The sequence below is a fragment of the Hypoxylon fragiforme genome (assembly GCF_022984875.1).
Source record: "Hypoxylon fragiforme strain CBS 206.31 chromosome Unknown GGS25scaffold_7, whole genome shotgun sequence".
Taxonomy (NCBI): Eukaryota; Fungi; Ascomycota; class Sordariomycetes; order Xylariales; family Hypoxylaceae; genus Hypoxylon; species Hypoxylon fragiforme.
The window spans coordinates 2,145,934-2,162,718 of NW_026054762.1; the positions used below are offsets into that span (position 1 = coordinate 2,145,934).

The 16,785-nt window shown below is 46.8% G+C and overlaps 4 protein-coding genes across 4 annotated transcripts; 2 read left to right on the forward strand and 2 right to left on the reverse strand.

Annotated features, from left to right (window-relative positions):
- The first annotated feature begins 1,532 nt into the window (after nucleotides 1-1,532).
- GGS25DRAFT_500139 (Sec1-like protein) lies at nucleotides 1,533-4,652 on the forward strand. Its single transcript, XM_049261829.1, has 5 exons — nucleotides 1,533-2,014; nucleotides 2,080-2,293; nucleotides 2,358-2,743; nucleotides 2,801-3,647; nucleotides 3,711-4,652. Exons 1-5 carry the CDS (start codon nucleotides 1,972-1,974, stop codon nucleotides 4,378-4,380), a joined length of 2,160 nt encoding a protein of 719 aa, XP_049114870.1. The 5' UTR covers nucleotides 1,533-1,971; the 3' UTR covers nucleotides 4,381-4,652.
- Nucleotides 4,653-4,897: 245 nt separating this feature from the next.
- Nucleotides 4,898-8,602, reverse strand: GGS25DRAFT_500140 (chitin synthase I). Its single transcript, XM_049261830.1, has 2 exons — nucleotides 6,274-8,602; nucleotides 4,898-6,216 (listed from the first exon to the last, which is right to left on the reverse strand). Exons 1-2 carry the CDS (start codon nucleotides 8,223-8,225, stop codon nucleotides 5,508-5,510), a joined length of 2,661 nt encoding a protein of 886 aa, XP_049114871.1. The 5' UTR covers nucleotides 8,226-8,602; the 3' UTR covers nucleotides 4,898-5,507.
- Nucleotides 8,603-12,248: 3,646 nt separating this feature from the next.
- GGS25DRAFT_500146 (HSP20-like chaperone) lies at nucleotides 12,249-13,799 on the forward strand. The gene has a single exon (XM_049261831.1). The coding sequence runs from the start codon at nucleotides 12,718-12,720 to the stop codon at nucleotides 13,432-13,434; it is 717 nt and encodes a 238-aa protein (XP_049114872.1). The 5' UTR covers nucleotides 12,249-12,717; the 3' UTR covers nucleotides 13,435-13,799.
- A 492-nt stretch (nucleotides 13,800-14,291) lies between these two features.
- Nucleotides 14,292-16,564, reverse strand: GGS25DRAFT_500148 (alpha/beta-hydrolase). The gene has a single exon (XM_049261832.1). It carries the CDS (start codon nucleotides 16,427-16,429, stop codon nucleotides 14,678-14,680), a length of 1,752 nt encoding a protein of 583 aa, XP_049114873.1. The 5' UTR covers nucleotides 16,430-16,564; the 3' UTR covers nucleotides 14,292-14,677.
- Nucleotides 16,565-16,785: the final 221 nt, after the last annotated feature.

Genomic DNA, 16,785 nt, shown 5'->3' on the forward strand with positions numbered 1-16,785 from the left:
GCCCAAAGTGGAGCAGGCACATTAAACCTTTTGTGGTTGGACCTTTGAGAGTAGCGTCGGTATGTCGGCTTCCTTGTTTCATAGCGTACCTACCAGCCAACCTTGGGAAGGCATGTACCTACACACCTACGGCGTACTGCACATCAATTGATGAGACATTATGTAGATAAAAGCTAATCATATGCATTTATACCTGACTACTGGCAAACCATTTGACTTACATATGTAGTTATTGCAACTTGACTTCTATGTACTCAACATAATCACTATAATTAGACACATGTGCTATATGTAATATACGTACATATGTAATACTTAGTTAAACCATTAAACGCCGTATTTACATAGTATCTACTTGGCGAGCTAATGTGCTACATAGTCATAGTGCATGTATCATGTAGGTACTTAATAGTGTAGATATCCCAGAGATAAATGTGGGTGGACCTGTATATTAAAAGGATAAGATCTAAGGATCAGACCTTGCTATTAAAATGTTCTTAAATATATGACCATAGTGTTTCGCACTTTCCTCTCTGGCATACCTGCCACTATCTACTAGGGAGGGACAATAATGCCTGTCTCAGGCATTTTTAGGCTTTGTTTTAACAGCGCCAACAAGCTCTAATATAAACGTTCCTGAATTATATAGTTATTTAATGAGTATTAAAGATAGGTAACGCTGTATTAGAACAGCGATAAGGTGCTAAAAGTGTGGTCTTTTAAAGTAAAGGGTTAATCGGATAAATAAGGTATAATATATCCTATATAAGAGGTAATAAAATAAGCCATAATGGCTAGTAAACTGTGGGCTTTTTAAATTAAATAAACGGTTTTTAAATTTTTTAATTTAAATAAACTAACTGTGGACTTTTTAATTAAACGACTTTTAAATAATTTAAAACAAACGACTTTTTAAATAAACGTTAACTTTTAAAACAAAGCTTTCAATTAATAATAACGTTTTAATCAATAAAAGGATTAAAATAACTTTGAAAACAATAAAGGTCCCAATTATCAAAAAAAACCAAAAACCAAAAATAAGGCTATCACCATAGCTCTTCCGGTGGGGGGTTACCAGATAAATGTGGGTGGACCTGTATATTAAAAGGATAAGATCTAAGGATCAGACTTTGCTACTAAAATGTTCTTAAATATATGACCACAGTGCTTCGCACTTTCCTCTCTGGCGTACCTGCCACCATCTCCCAGATACTAATTTAGTAAGTAACCTTCATTGATGGGAGGATTCAAGCTGGATGACATGCATGTGGTAGCCTTTACAAGTAGGTACAGTACATAGTATGTAGGTGCGTAACCCACATGTGCAATTTTGAATGTTTTCATTCATGTATAAATTAGTTGCTTACCTGCATAGTACTATCTTTAAACCAGTTATTATCCAAACATGATAGGTACTAGAGGACAGTGCTAAGTCTGGGTTCCACAGCCAATTCGCACATGTAAGGCTATGTCATTTGAAAGTCGTGTCATTTGCAGGAAGAGAGAAAGAGCTACATAGATTACATGCACTTATTTTGTACTTTTACAAGTCACACCTTTGACATTTCCATATTTCAATATTAGTTATCACTTCCAAATTCGCCATAACCAACACCCTCATACTTGATTTCACAAGACGACAATAATATTGCTGAAACATAATACCATAGAATATATTGCGAAACCTCCTAGGTACGATATGGTAGACATTTATGAGTGAAGAGTAGGCTTGGCATCATCACGTCAAATTCACATTTCGATACACTTCAGCGCACCTCTTCTAAAGCTCCCAGCTTCCCGACGTATTTACACCCACCCAGGTACATACCCAAGCGATCTCAGCCTCCTACATGTATGACTTCGACGACAAATATACCCTCAACGGCACCGCGCCAGCGTCAAATATACTAGGTTGGAAACTCAGCCAGCTGTGAAAAGGTCACACCCTCAAAACTTGAGATCATCGTCCTCATGGCTGGAGTCAAAGGAAACTCTTTGCGCGATCGCCAAATCGGTTAGACACCAGAAGCGAATTGCCGCCTTGTATCATAAATATCTATCATACTAACTTATTATTAGTATCCCTGAAAAAGATCCTCAACTTAAACGAAGTCCTCGACCAGAAGGACGAAGATGATTCACATGCTAACGGGCTGGCCCCAGCGGGCCCTATATTAACAGCTAATGGCGAACCAATATGGAAAGTCCTGGTGTTTGATGACCTTGGTCGCGACGTAATCAGCAGTGTCCTACGAGTGAATGACTTGCGATCCATGGGCGTTACTATGCATATGTACAGATAACCAAGTATATCCTTATACTGCTCTCTGATTAGCTAACGCATGGTGGTTATTCAGGCATCTCGCCACTTCCCGGCACCCTATTCCCGATGTTCCGGTCATATATCTCGTCGAACCTAATGCGAAGAACTTGGAGGGCATAACAAGTGATCTACAAAAAGGCCTATACTCTCCGGCGTATATCAACTTCCTCTCGTCTATACCCCGCCCTCTTCTCGAAGACTTCGCCTCGCAAACTGCTACAGCCGGTACTGCGGAACATATCGCTCAACTATTCGACCAATATCTTAATTTCATAGTTGCCGAGCCCGATTTGTTTAGCTTGGGAATGCAAAAAGAGCACACATATTGGGCATTGAATAGCGCAAAGACGAAGGACGAGGAGCTAGATCATGTTGTTGATAAGATAGTCAGTGGCCTGTTCAGTGTTGCTGTAACTATGGGTATGATGCTTCTACACCCATTTTCGTCGCGTAGGGAGCTAATTAGAATGTTTTTAGGTGTTATCCCGATCATACGTTGTCCCAAGGGAGCCGCTGCGGAAATGATCGCCGGCAAGCTAGACCGAAAACTCCGCGATCATATTCTCAACTCTAAGGATAACCTGTTCTCCTCCAATACTCGTTCGGCATCGTCGGCGAATACGCCCGCCTCTCGTCCGGTTCTCGTTATACTTGATCGAAACGTCGACCTAAACCCCATGCTCTCTCACTCTTGGACATACCAATCTCTCGTACACGATGTTCTTAATATGAAGCTAAATCGGATTACCATCGAAACACCTATAGATGAGGACAACCCCGCAAAGGGCGTTACCAAAAAGGCCTATGATTTAACTGCCACCGATTTCTTCTGGGAAAAAAACTCAGGTGTTCCCTTTCCACAAGTCGCGGAAGACATTGACGCCGAGTTGATGCGATACAAGGAGGATGCTCAAGAAATCACCAAGAAAACGGGTGCGTCTTCAATAGAGGATTTGCAGAATGACACAAGCGCGAGCGCACAACATTTGAAGGCTGCGATAACGTTGTTGCCAGAATTGAGGGAGCGAAAGGCCGTGTTAGATATGCACATGAATATCCTCGCTTCTCTATTAAGGGGCATAAAGGACAGGCAGTTAGACAACTACTTCCAATTAGAAGAGAACGTCATGAAGCAGACCAAGGCCCAGATACTCGAGGTTATCAAAGACGATACGAAAGGCAACGATCCTTTAGACAAGCTCCGCTTGTTTATAATTTGGTTCCTCAGTACCGAGCAAGAAGTCAGTCGCGCAGACTGGACTCAGTTCGAGGAGGCTCTCACAACTGCAGGAGCGGATAGTACCAGTCTTGCATATGTCCGACAGTGCGTTGAACCTCCAATTATTCTTACCTAATTCACGAAAGACAAACTAACATACCTTCGCAGAGTTCGGGCCACGACGAAGATGACCCAGTTAACTACCGTCGGGCCTTCTCAACCAACTGCCACGCAGTCTAATTCCACAGATTTATTCGGCCGTTTCTCTTCCCTTTCCAGCCGTCTAACGGACCGCTTGAAGGAAACAGGCGTTGGCGTCCCCACGAATTTAGCGTCAAACTTCGACAACTTAATCGGTGGGATCAAAAACTTCTTACCCGCCGATCGTGACTTTACCATCACCAAGATCGTTGAGTCCATTATGGACCCGCAGGCTGCATCCACATCCGCTATCGCTAAGACCGAAAATTACCTCTACTTCGACCCGCGCAGCGCCAGCGCGCGTGGTACCATGCCCCCGCCAAGTGCCATGCGGGCTGGCGCTTCACCAGTCGCCAACGCGCCCGGTTCCCTGCCGAGCGCTGCAGGACTTGGCCTTCAAGGCCCCGGAACAGGCGCCAGCTTTGGACAGCGCAGGCAAGGATTTACCGAAGCCGTCGTATTTACGGTCGGGGGTGGTAGTATGGACGAGTACGGCAACCTCCAGGAATGGGTCCGGAGAACAAGCGAGGCGGGCGGACGCACCAAGAAGAGGATTGTGTACGGCAGCACGGAACTCCTCAACGCACGCGAGTTTATCGGCGAAGAGCTGGAAAGGTTGGGGCGGGAGGTTCCTTGATTCTCTGCTGTTAGTTGTATGCCTACCTAGTTATCAAACAGAGGTAACCTATCAATATCGATAGTCCTACGACTACTTTATGTACTGGTATTTACCGCTTTACCTGGGTATAAAAGGAAAAGTCGGTTAGACTTGATGAGTAAGATCATGTATGTGCCCACGTTTCCCTACATACGTATGAAAAGGGATAAGAGGAAAGGGGAAAAGGGGGGGGAGGTTTGATACGTCCTAGGTAGATGTATGTGAAGATACAGACACATTGTTGGCATTAACTTGTTGATGATAATGTCTACCTATGGTATAGACTACATCCATTATGCGTGAATTGACAAATACCTCGGGTGACTGTGTAAATGGGGGATGGATGGGGTTTGGGTAAGAATTTGAATAAATAGGGGGGGTGATGCAGTATTCGAAAACAGTCCCCATCGCACGGCACAACACAAAAAGCTATTTAGGTAGGTACCTAACCTACTGTATTAAGTCGCAATTCATTTCCACCAGGAAGACACTCTTATCAAGAGAAAATTTTGAATTCATACTCCAGCAACACCAGCAAACCTCATCATATATTCGTCTCAGACTCTTTACTAGGTACATTAAATACAAAACTCGAAACTTATCCCTCCTTCCCTTCCCTTCCCTTGTTGTCTACCATACAACCAACTAGGTACCTAATCAACTATACCACAACCTATTCCTTCCTTTCCAAACATAAGCGCAAAGTCCAGTGCTGCTATCGTTTCGTTTCGTTTCGTTGCGTCTCTTCTACACAAAAAGGGGGTATATATAAAAGAAGAAAGAATTGCGGAAAAGAAGATGGGGAAAAATATCCAGGCATAGAAAAACGTCGCCCTTAAGAAGCCATGGTCGTTTACAAGCCTACAAGAAAAACCAAAGCAGCGAGTAGAAGATGTGACGAAGTAATAGTGAACGCCTAGGTAGGCATTGCAATATTGAAATAATTGTGATAAAAGTCGTTCCCCATTACTCCCAAACCATCAGAGTACACGTAATACCCCTTGGGGACGCCAACGCAGGCATGCCACCCAAGCTTCCGCATACAGAAATGACAATCGGCTGGTTCCTTGAAAAAAAGAATCCGAAACCAACCCGCGGATAGATCTCTAAACGCCCCTAAACATACGAACGATGAGAAACCAAACTGCGCCGATAAATTTGAAAGCGCTAAGTCCAGCAACACTCCACAGGATGATCGTCATATACAGTGTTGCACGATAATCCTGGTTATCTTCCGTCTGTTGAGGGTTGAGTCTCTCGAGGCCAGCAGTACTAAGCACGAGAGCCACTAGACCAAAGTTGGTGATCATCCAGATAAGAACGACCAGAGAACGAATCCAGCGGTAGTAATCCATCTGAGCCTCAGCTTTTTGGGCGTCATTTGGTGGCTTTTTAACGTCTACGTGCTTTTTGCCAAATACCGCCAGTTCTCTCTCATACTGAGCATTCAAATCTCCTTCGTCAGGCAAATCGGTCTTACCCTTGCCGTCTTTCGTGTCGACCGTAGGCAGTTCTTCAGCTTTATCATCTCCTTTAGTACCCCATGATATATCATGCGTGTTGCAAAACGCGTAAACGTTCAGAACATTGACGTAGGTGGGTGTCAAAAGTAGATATTGCAGGAAAGAAGTAATCATATGCCATGGGTCGAACATCATGAGCGAGGCGATTAGCCACAGACCATAAGTTGACATCATCGAGACAATGAGCGAGTAGAAGAGCTTATTCTTAAATATGTCGCTGATATTGAAGCCTTTCGCGACTTGCTCCTGGACAGCGATAACGGTGATGAAAACCGCGGCGAACGTGAGATATCTGTAAGTATACATGTTAGTAAATGAGCTTAGTTTGGAAGATAATGGATAGACTTACATCATAATCACACACCAGAAAATTACCATAGCGGTGTACAGCTTGCCCGAACCAGCTGGACGATTGCCCATGGATAGAACAAAGCAAGCCATTAGGGAAATACCGTAGAACCATTCAAAAACTACACCAAGAATATCACCAACCTGACCAAGTAGCTTATCGTCTCCGAGACTTGTCGTCAAGATTTTGAAAACCAGGAAAAAGTTGCCAATAGCAAACCAGGCGAAGATCATGTTGAAAGTCTGAAAGCCGAATTCCAAGAAGAACATCAGCTTACGAAGAATAGAATGATCCGAACGGAAGAATTCATAGAAATGCGCGATAGCGTAGATGGCAGCAAAAAAGGAGCCATTGAGCCAACGGCGACGTTGCAAGATGAGTTCGGTGACGGAATCAGGTACGTCCGTTTCGCCCGTTGCAGACTTCACATACTGCAAGATCCAGTGGCAGTTGCGCTTCGTGACTAGCTCGAAACAGAGAATACGATCTTCAGCCAGATACATGTTGGCCGTGAAAACACCTGCACCGGCTCCGTGTAGGGTCTCGCCCTTAAAATATTTCTCCAGCGGGCCCAGCCCATTCTTGTCGTTTTGCAGAGCGACATACCGATATGCAGAGAAAGCACCGGGCAAGACAGAGATAAAACCAAAAGCTGACTCGAGCGGCTTGTCGAGGATATTACTCATCTTATACTCGAAGTTCTGTGTCGCAACGAGCGGATTCAGTAATTCCTTGCCGCCTCGTCCTAACATAGCCTTAATTTCACCACAAGCACCAGCGCACATGGGTTCAAGGTCAAAGGCTTTCCATAGATGGTAGATCGAATTTCCGCCCGGTTTGGTACCAGCGTCGATAAGCACGCAAATGTTTGGGTTGAGAACTTTACCAAATGCCTGAAAGAACCATCTATGAGAGTTGATCTTCTTTTGATTCTTTTCCTTTAAGCAGAATAGCATCTGCACTGGCTGCTTTTTGGGTATCAGCTGTACTACGTCGTTCTTGATCTGCATGCCGACTTGTGTAGTGTACTCGTAGATATGCGCCGTGACATCCTTGCTGTTGACCTGTTGCTTCGCAATACCTTCTTGATAAACACCCATACCGGAAAGGAGCGCTCTCGTTCGGGGATTGATCTTCGCACGCCCGTCGCTCACGACACACACAACAATCTTCTTCCAGGCATCTTGCCCCCAAGTTTTGCTCTCTTTCCGGTTACACATGTACTCGATGTTTTTTAAAACACCAATCATGGTCCGCGCAAAGAGGATATCATCTTCGTTGTACATGGTAATCACAATGAAGAGTTCCGTATGTCGCGGCTTGCTGAAAAGCTTTTGGCGCAAAGTGAAATTCTCATCGAAAAAGTCATTCGGGTCGCAAGTAGCTGCTGTATATCGCATGTGGGTAAACTCATCGCGTTCGCCGTGGGGAAGCTGGTTCAAGAGTCGCGGTGGTACTGGGCAGTCAAGAACCAAGTTACCGCGGTATAGGAGCACCTGCTTTACCGTCTTCCATCTCTTGATTGGTGCGTTACGTGGTTCGTCCCTGTAGGGTTCTTGCTGTGGTTGACCCCCTGGCGCATAAGGGTCATTCTGTGCGAGCATTGGCCGCTGGTCATCATATTCATATGCGTGCTGATCGCTGAATGGTGTGGTGGTAGTGTGTGGTTCATAGGGCTGGTTATAATATGCATCATGGTGCTGCTCAGGGTTGACAGCATATTCGGAGTAGCCTTGGCCATGCCCATACGGACTCTGCGAAAGGGTGTCGGTAGAGTGCGCAGCGTTTAATGGAAGAACATCGCTCGGGGTATATCTTCCTGGGCCACCAGGTATGTCGAGGTTACTGGCAGGTGTTGCGTGATGTCCGTATGGCACATCATCAAGCTGATATCCATGTTGAAGAGGCTGGCCTGGCGAAGGCGTACGTCCTATTCTATGATTGTTATCCATCGTAGGATCGTAGTAGTCGTCGTCTATAGAGAAGGTGTTTGTAAGAATTAGTCTAGCTCAAGCCGACACTTCACGGTTGTGGGATAGGTATGTATTAGATAAGGGTAGCCAAGCTCTCCGAGCTACGTGTGTCGCCTGCGCCACTGAATTTACGTCGCCTTTAATGGGACAAAAGAAAGTCGAAACAGTACTTGTTCTTTACACAATAGGATATTATTGGTAACGAAGTTGTACATAGGCGAACGATGGAGGCTGTGACTGCTCACAAAGCTTGTATGCGGCACCAAAGAATAGTAGTGAAAGGGAGGGCAAAAGGCAAAGAAGTGACTAGGACTTGGAGAGGATGATACATACCTAGTCGATTATACGACATGGTGCGTATATTATTCCTGCAGGCAGGTCAGGCGCCTTAAGCGGTTAAGGTTGTTTAAGGTTGTTATGGGGTGATTCAAAAGCGAACGTAGTGTCGGTTATGCGATTGTGGTCGCAAGGAGAGAACCCAGTCCAGTTCACTGGTGGAATGCAAGTATCATGTATGGAATGGGGCCAACGAGGAAGAGTAACCTTCTAGAGGTTATTTGCCCCAGCTTCAAATGACCCTTGACCCTGAAAAGACTTTCTTGTTTGCGAATGACTTTACCGAGTGCGGCTATGAGACGGCTAAAATGTGTGTTGTGTGTAAGTATACCTATGTGGGAGGTGTATATGTGATAATGACAACGAATAAAGGAAGGATATTGGATGGAAATGGTCTCTCCTTGGAAGAAAAGGACGAGTCCAATAATCAGTAATTCAAGAAGACTCGAGGGATAAGATCAAGGGGGGTATTCGTAACCAGGGGGATTTACAGAGATGAAAGTGATTGGGGTCGACGTGAAAGGGAAAAAAGATGCTTGACGAAAAAGGTAAATTCAAGGGTTTCACCTAAGGAAAAGTGTCAAGGGACTTCACAGGTGGGCAGCGACGTTGAACATAACAAGGGTGCAATAGTAATAACTAACGGCAATAATGGCAATAATGAAATGTTATGCATCCAAGGGCTGAGAGGGCAGGTGATGTTCTGTCTGCCTGTTTCAAGTCAACAAAGCCAGGCGCAGTAAGCAAATTGCGAAGGCCAGTAGTAGCTGCTTGCGCCCCTCATTGTCCCTCCCTCTTACCTCGCTTTTACCCCAAGTCGCCTAGGCAAAAAAATACCTAGTTACCTAAGAGTTAAACGGTACAACGGTACAACGGCCAAAACTCTATAAATAAGGCAGGGATGTAAAACATACGCTAGCCATCACCCCGGCAGCAGGACCCAGTAGACCCAGCTCACCCAGCAACTCTAGCGTGTGAGCCTGTACCACATTATATAAATGACGTCGTTTGCTTGAAGTTTCATAACTTGGGAACAACCCTGACTTCAATGTTAGTGATTAACTGATTGACATCCTGGTCATTTCGAGGTCCCTTCCCACTGCAGCGGAATCATGAACCGAACTCTATCTTACACCACTGCAAATAATGTGGCTTAAGAACGACAAGAAAGATTCAAAGGCCACGCACAAGTGGTTGTCTTGCAACAAAAGGTGCATATGTAGGCTGAATACCAAGGTTCTCCAGACCTAACATTCTACATATCCATAAATAGAATTGCCGATCGAGTCCCGAATTTACGCAGCACCAGGTCACAAAGATGTCTTTCGCCACAGTTAGTTAGTTAGTCCTCAGCCACAACCAAGCTGACGACAGCAATGGGCTGAACGGGTCGTGACGACCAACACTAACGCCTTTTAAAGAGTAGCCAAGGCGGATATTGATGATCAGGAAACACTAAAATGAAGATTAAAAAAACATTAGTACTTGAAAAGGAAACTGAGAGGCGCGGGATGTAAGTTTTACTGGTATTGATATGCATTTGCCAGCTTATTTCGTGTGCCGAAACAAATCGTTTGTGAGCTCATCAGGCCAATCACAGAATACCTCAAGGCAGGCTCAGGTTAGCGCTTTTCATGATATGCATGTAATCCCGCATGCCCCTTGGGCCGGTTATGTCATGAGCCGTCCGCGAATACTACCCCACGTATTGAGTATAGTATGTACATTTAACTACCTTAAATCGATCGTGATTCGTAAGTGTATCGTATGTGTACGACCACCCTCATCAGATTTAATCAAGATGCGTTAGGTGTAGAAAAGTGAAGCTGTCTACTGCCACCCTCATAGCTATTCCGGTACTCTCCGGCCGCTTTCCAAAACATGATTTACCTATCAAACGAGCCTCAGTAGACAGAGGTACCCGGTACCTTGGAAGTTACATTTGTACTCCTTTGTTTCTTTCATCCTCGTGTACTAGATGATACATAGGTCATTACCGTATGGTTCTCTGCGTACAACATGCATGTAAGCTTCTTGCGATACCCATTGTTAAACTCTTCAAGTATTAGCCTCAAAAGCTTCGGTGTGCAGTCGGTGTACAGTTAAGTCTCGATTTACGGGACTCGAGGTGACCTCGGCCATTTATTTCTCATGAGCAACCGGCAAACATAATTCTTGTGACACTATAGTGAACCCCAATCATGTGTGACAAACTTCATTACATGAACCCACTAAGGTGGAAAACTGGATTCGCAATCTACGTCTTTATCAGGATTCAGGACGCCAGACTTTGCTTCTGTATTCCACCTATTCTCCATTTGACGATATGAGCATCGAAGCCCGCACGAGAAGCCATCATAACCTTAAACACTTTGAGGTATCATGATGATTGTTGCGGCTACAACAATGACTGAAGACAAAATGGGAAGAATGTCAGCTTCTATCATTGCCGTATGCCAAGGCCCGTGCAATAGTTCCAAGGTTGTGTTCGAACAGAGGTCTGCTCTCTTTTTTTTTTTCAAAATTGAAGCAATGCTCTCTCTTTACCTATAACTTATCTTCATCCCTTATGATGCTTGATAATGAAAAGGTGGCATGTTTTAGTTTGTTCTAGAAGGCAAGTCAAATCTGACAAAGAACTCGTTACAGGTATTCTCTTGCCGCGATCTGCGATGCTATAAGACAATAGGGGTCATTAGTCCCTTTCAATATCTCGAGGCCCACTCCACGCTATGTCCCCAACGTATTAAGTCAGTTCCTATAGCAGTTTAAGTGTTACCTTCCATTGACATACATACCTAGGGATCCACCATAGAGAGAAACAGGTATCAGCCTGATCATGGCAGATTGCGATACTGCTGTTGCAGTCTAACTCATATTGACCTGATCAACACTGGGGACCAGGCCTTAATCGACTTGTGGTACATTCTGCATCCTGAGAATAAGATACCCGCACTAGGCTCTCCTGGAAATCGTATCTTAAATTCTCTAGTATACCGATTGTGCCGGAAGCCGAAAGTCGCCGAAGTATGTTTGACCCAGACTTACAAATGCCAAATGGTGCCTCTGTCAACTTAACGGACGTCAATGTCAATGTCAAAGAGAGTCCTTAATGAACTCCTAGCCTTTTGCAAGTTACAATTAAATATCAACGCTGAGAGGACATAAGCAGAGACACCTTCCCGAGTCCCAAGTATATGATGTCGAGGTATCTAAAGGCACTAGTTTTATACAGAATTGCCTGGATCAGGCAAAAGGGAATGTATTAAGTGGGAAATTTTAAACCATGAAGTTTATGTAAAAGAAGTTATGACCGTGCCTAAGTCTTCAGATATGTCAGACATGAAATGATTCTGCCCATCGTTGTTGACGAAGCAGTTCAAAGTTCAAAACCTCAACTGTCTCGGTTGAGACTTACCTGAATAGGAGGCTTGACGTCGAGACTCGTAACTCTAGGTAAATTGGAAAGTTTGGACGTGAATGCCAAAAACTTCCCTACCCACAAAGGTAGGTATTTAGGACAGACTTGGGAAAACTTGGGAAAGGGGGATGGACTTCGCCGTGCGAAACTCCTTGACTTGGACTGCGCACTGTGTAGATGCACTGTACTGAAAGCGCCGACATCAACTTTATTCTATCAACATAGAATATTTGTCGAACGTGTCAATTCAATTAAAAATATGGAAATAAAGAAGTATCGTTCTGATCAGGCGATAATAGTATCATAGACTTTCTTTTGCGTAACCAACTGCATGACTCCAAGTGGTGCAGGAGCAAAACGTCCGGGCTGCAGAAACCAGTAGAACGTTCTGGTGGGTCCGCGAAGCTTGGTGTAAGTGGACGGAAGCGACGACAACGTTAGTGAAGATGAGATGATTGTTCGATAACCTTCGATAGCCAAGTAAACTACGATCGACCTGAAAAGTCTAGAAACATCGGTACCATTCATCTCGTTGTTTCCCAATTCTTTTTAGTCAGACGATGGTGGGGATCGTTGTTGCGTCGCGCGCGAAACGTCAAGAAAATGCTAGACGCTCTGCCTTCGAGTAGATAAAGAGGTCTCGACGTCGCTTGAAACTTGTTTCTGAATTCCCCAGATCACCATCACAACACAAAGAAATCAAAACAATTCTTCATGAGAGCTTCAAGAGCTATCACTTCAAAACTACCACGACAAATCTCCAAAGTAATTGTCAACCCACACACCACACGCAAAATGTCGCTATTCGGCCCACGATTCTACAACACTCCCGAGTACTCCCCCAACTTCTCGGGACTCTTCCGTCTCATTGACGACTTCGACAAGTATGCCTCCCAGTCCGGCGATGTCCAGGGCCAGCGAGCTGGTCGTCACGTCCAGCCATTCATCACCCCCAAGTTTGACATCCATGAGGACGAGACCGCCTACCACTTGAACGGCGAGCTCCCCGGCGTCCCCAAGGAGAACGTCCACATCGAGTTTACCGACGACCAGACCATCTCCGTCCGCGGCAAGGTCGAGCGCTCCTACCAGTCCGGCACCCCTCCAGCCACTCTCGAGGGAGCCCAGAAGAGCGCTGCCATCACCGAGGGCGGCGAGAACAACAACCACCATGCCACCGTCCAGGACGAAGCCGCCGAGGGCAAGGCCAAGGAAGTCGCCAAGACCGAAGAAAAATCCAAGGCCGCTGCTGCCGCTCCCAAGTCCCGGTTCTGGGTCTCGGAGCGCAGCGTAGGCGAGTTCTCGCGCAGCTTCAACTTCCCCACCCGCATCGACACCGAGAACGTCAAGGCCTCGATGGAGAACGGCATCCTCTCCGTCACCGTCCCCAAGGCTAAGAAAGCCGAGGCGAAGCGCGTCTCCGTCCTATGAACAAACAAACAAAAAGCCGCTTCCTTCGCAAACCCACCCGTTTTGCTTGAACTGTCAAGCAGATTGATGTCCTAGCCTTGTGAATTACGCCTACCTACCACATTCTCTTCGGTATTCAAGCATCTTTTAATACATTCCTTTTCAATTCACTAAAGAAGTTTACACACACAAAAAAAACTGGCTTTTGGTGTCGATGCATTGCTTACGGATTAACGAGTCTCAACGATAGTCTTTCGGCTAGACGGATTAGGTGGCTAAGGTTATGAAAAAAAGGGGGGGAGGGAAGCAAATGAGGATTACTCCGGTTTCGATCCTTTCCTAGTAATTCTTATACATAGTTCAAATATAATTAATTTTATTTGAAAGTCTTCTTATGAGTTCTTGTGATGATAGATTGTTCTGTGATACCTATGTACCTGATGCACTGCCTAATTCTTGGTCGCGAAAGGGGCTCCTTCGCGCCGTCTCCCTATTATAAGTGTCTTGGAAGTATTTTAGTAACGTATTTTAGAGACGTATCGCCTGTATTGATAGTGATAGTGCATACCTGCATTGATGCATTACTTCCTGAGGGGTTAGTTTAAACTATAAACTATCACCAACCTTCCTGTCGTTTCATCACTCCTCCTCATGCCCTTATCATTGCTTTGTGATCCATTACGTATATACCATCCTGCTAGCTCTAGATTTTTTACATAGGCACATAGCTACCTACTAATCTAGGTTAGGTAGGTCGTGAGTTCCTTTCCTATTTGCACTATTACACGTAAGTCAACGCCGCACTCCAGCCCAAGGCTCTACATATTGAGGGATGCATACAATCGTAGCGAAGGAAGACAAAAAAAAGAAGGGGCAAACTCTAATTCAACATCAATTCTGCTACGCCTGCTAAGCACTCCATTTATTCCCCTTGCATATGGCTGTTGTAACTATTCTTTGTTGGGAATAGTAAGTACAGATCCCTTGGTTACATCGCGAGAGTTGATGTCTACGCCGCTGCGCGATCTCGGTCTACGAATAAGGATAGCAAGTATGGAGTCGAGTCAAATTTTCTCGCCGATCAGATCCTAGCGTGTCGGCCCGAGGAGGTGACTAGGTAGCTACCAACTAAATACTAGTAGTCTATCCTCGAAACCAATAGCATTACACCCATGGATGCAAACTAAATAGGGGTAAATACTGATTTTCGCCTTTATCTGTCCCATATTGCACCTAGCGCACACACAAGCGTCGAGACAGCCAACTACCACTCCCAATCCCTAGCGAGCTCAAGCTGCGCCAGGTGAATCCCCCTTTCCTCCGGATCCTCAAAGTGCTTCTGCGCCTTCACCTTCCCGTCCTCTTCCGGCTTGATAAAATACGGCCCGTCGACCTCGCACTGCGTGTATCCATCCGGCAGCGTGCCATTGTACAAGAACGCCCTCACGTGCCTTGCCAAGCACGTCGACGGCGCGGCCAGCGAGCAGTGTCCGTAGCCCTGCACCTCGACGATCTGGGACCCTTCGAACGCGGCGTTGGCCGAGCGCGCGGAGAGCAGGGGGCACACGGGGTCGTAGGTCGTGGAGAGGATGAGCAGCGGGTGCGCGGTCTGCACGCCGGAGCGCGGGACGTAGCTGTGCGCCCGCGGGACGCGCCACTGCTGCTTCGTGTAGTACCCGCCGTACTCGGCCGGCGCGAAGAGGCTCGTGTTCATGTATGGGATGAGCAGGTCGAGGGCGGCGCTGCGGTCCTGCGGCCAGTGCGCCGCGCCCGACGCGCCGTCGTTGTGCGTGATGAAGTCGTTCGAGTCGCCCTCCATGTTCCACGGCTCGTCGAGGCCGTACGCGAGGAAGGCGGAGGTCGCGTTGCCCTGCAGCAGCGAGGCGAGGCGGTCCGCGAGCGCGTACCAGGTCGCGGGCTTGTAGAGCGCGGGGAACACGGCCCTGTACCAGAGCGTCTCGTAGTCCAGGGTCCCGTAGACGGTGGTGTTGATGTACACGCTGAGCGGGCTCTCTCTTAGGTCGTCGATGAATGCGAATAGCTTGTCCTTTAGTAGTTCCTTGGACTTCACCAGTGATGAGAGGGTGCAGTTGGCGCCAGCCTTGATGCATTCGTCTAAAAAGCCATCCCACACGTTTTCCGTGTCCTCAAAAGTCTCGTTATCGAGCAGTGCTTCGTACCAGTCGAATTGGTTCGCGACGCCGTCAATGATGACGCGCTTAGAACGATCGGGGAACAGAGTCGCGTACGTCTGGCCCAGCAACGTGCCGTAGCTGAAACCCCAGTACACCAAGTCTTCCTGTCCGAGCGCGTCGAGAATGCTGTTCATGTCGGAAGCCGTCTGCGGCGTGTTGAGGTACGGCGCGTACTCGCCCATGGAATCGGCGCATGCCCTGACAAAATTGTGCGACCACGCGAATGCCTCAATGCTGTCTTCCACGACCCTGCTGGCGCGTACGCGAGACCTTTCGCGGCGCGTCTCAGCGTCGGGGTAGCACGTAGCCTGTGGACGCGAGCTGTTGACGCCGCGGGGGTCAAAGGACAATAGGTGGAACCCTTCACCGACAATAGCGCGCAGCTGCTCGCCACGCCGGTAGATAAACTCAATCCCGCTACCGCCAGGCCCGCCGGGGTTCAGGAGCAGATTCTGAGTGGCATTGTGGCCGCGCTGGCGAATCAGCGGGATGCTGAAGGATTTGCGATTCACGCCGCGAGAAGAAGATGCATTAAATTGATCCAGCGGCACGTCAATGCTGCTGCATTCAAGCGGTCGTCCATGGAGGTCGCCGCATTCCTCCCACGCGATGCGCTCACCGCAATAAGAGAAAGAGGCCGGGCGATTTTCGGGGGCGATGCGCCAGAAAACCGGGAAAGACAACACTGCCTTGAAGAGTAGGATTGATAATAGGGCTACGGCGACAAGGAATCTCCAGATTACCAAGCTACGAAGCCGCCGTGGCCTCGGGATGGGGGTGGGTTTGTGAGCTTCTTCGACGAACTGTTTATTCTGTGCCATCTTGGCGTTGTGTCGATGTTCAGGTATAAATACCTAGGTAAGCTTGGAAGTTCTAGCCTTCTGGGTTAGGTAGGTAGGTGAAGCAACGCCTTGGCCCATTTCAATCCTCCAGGCTCCAGGGCTATTTACCCCAGGTATGTAGCCCAGGTACTAGGTAGGGGAGTTATGCAGTAAGATCTGTGCCTAGCGAGCACCTGGTCGATCGCCCAAGTATCTACCGAAGTAGGCAGGTAATTTGCCCCTTTTGCCCTTTAAACCCCCACCCAGCCCTACTGCCCTACTAGCTATTAGCCTACGAACTATGTTCAATGTTGGTCATCTTGTTGGTCATATTGATCTGTTGCACTTGATCTCAA

What these genes read in the sequence shown, in the direction of transcription:
- GGS25DRAFT_500139 (XM_049261829.1), top strand. Translation starts at nt 1,972, where the DNA reads ATGGCTGGAGTCAAAGGAAACTCTTTGCGCGATCGCCAAATCG. An exon ending in TTTGCGCGATCGCCAAATCG is followed by an intron (nt 2,015 to 2,079) that starts GTTAGACACCAG and finishes ACTTATTATTAG; the next exon opens with TATCCCTGAAAAAGATCCTC. An exon ending in CAGTGTTGCTGTAACTATGG is followed by an intron (nt 2,744 to 2,800) that starts GTATGATGCTTC and finishes GAATGTTTTTAG; the next exon opens with GTGTTATCCCGATCATACGT.
- GGS25DRAFT_500140 (XM_049261830.1), bottom strand. Translation starts at nt 8,225, where the DNA reads ATGGATAACAATCATAGAATAGGACGTACGCCTTCGCCAGGCCAGCCT. An exon ending in TTCTGGTGTGTGATTATGAT is followed by an intron (nt 6,217 to 6,273) that starts GTAAGTCTATCC and finishes GTATACTTACAG; the next exon opens with ATATCTCACGTTCGCCGCGG.
- GGS25DRAFT_500146 (XM_049261831.1), top strand. Translation starts at nt 12,718, where the DNA reads ATGAGAGCTTCAAGAGCTATCACTTCAAAACTACCACGACAAATCTCC.
- GGS25DRAFT_500148 (XM_049261832.1), bottom strand. Translation starts at nt 16,429, where the DNA reads ATGGCACAGAATAAACAGTTCGTCGAAGAAGCTCACAAACCCACCCCC.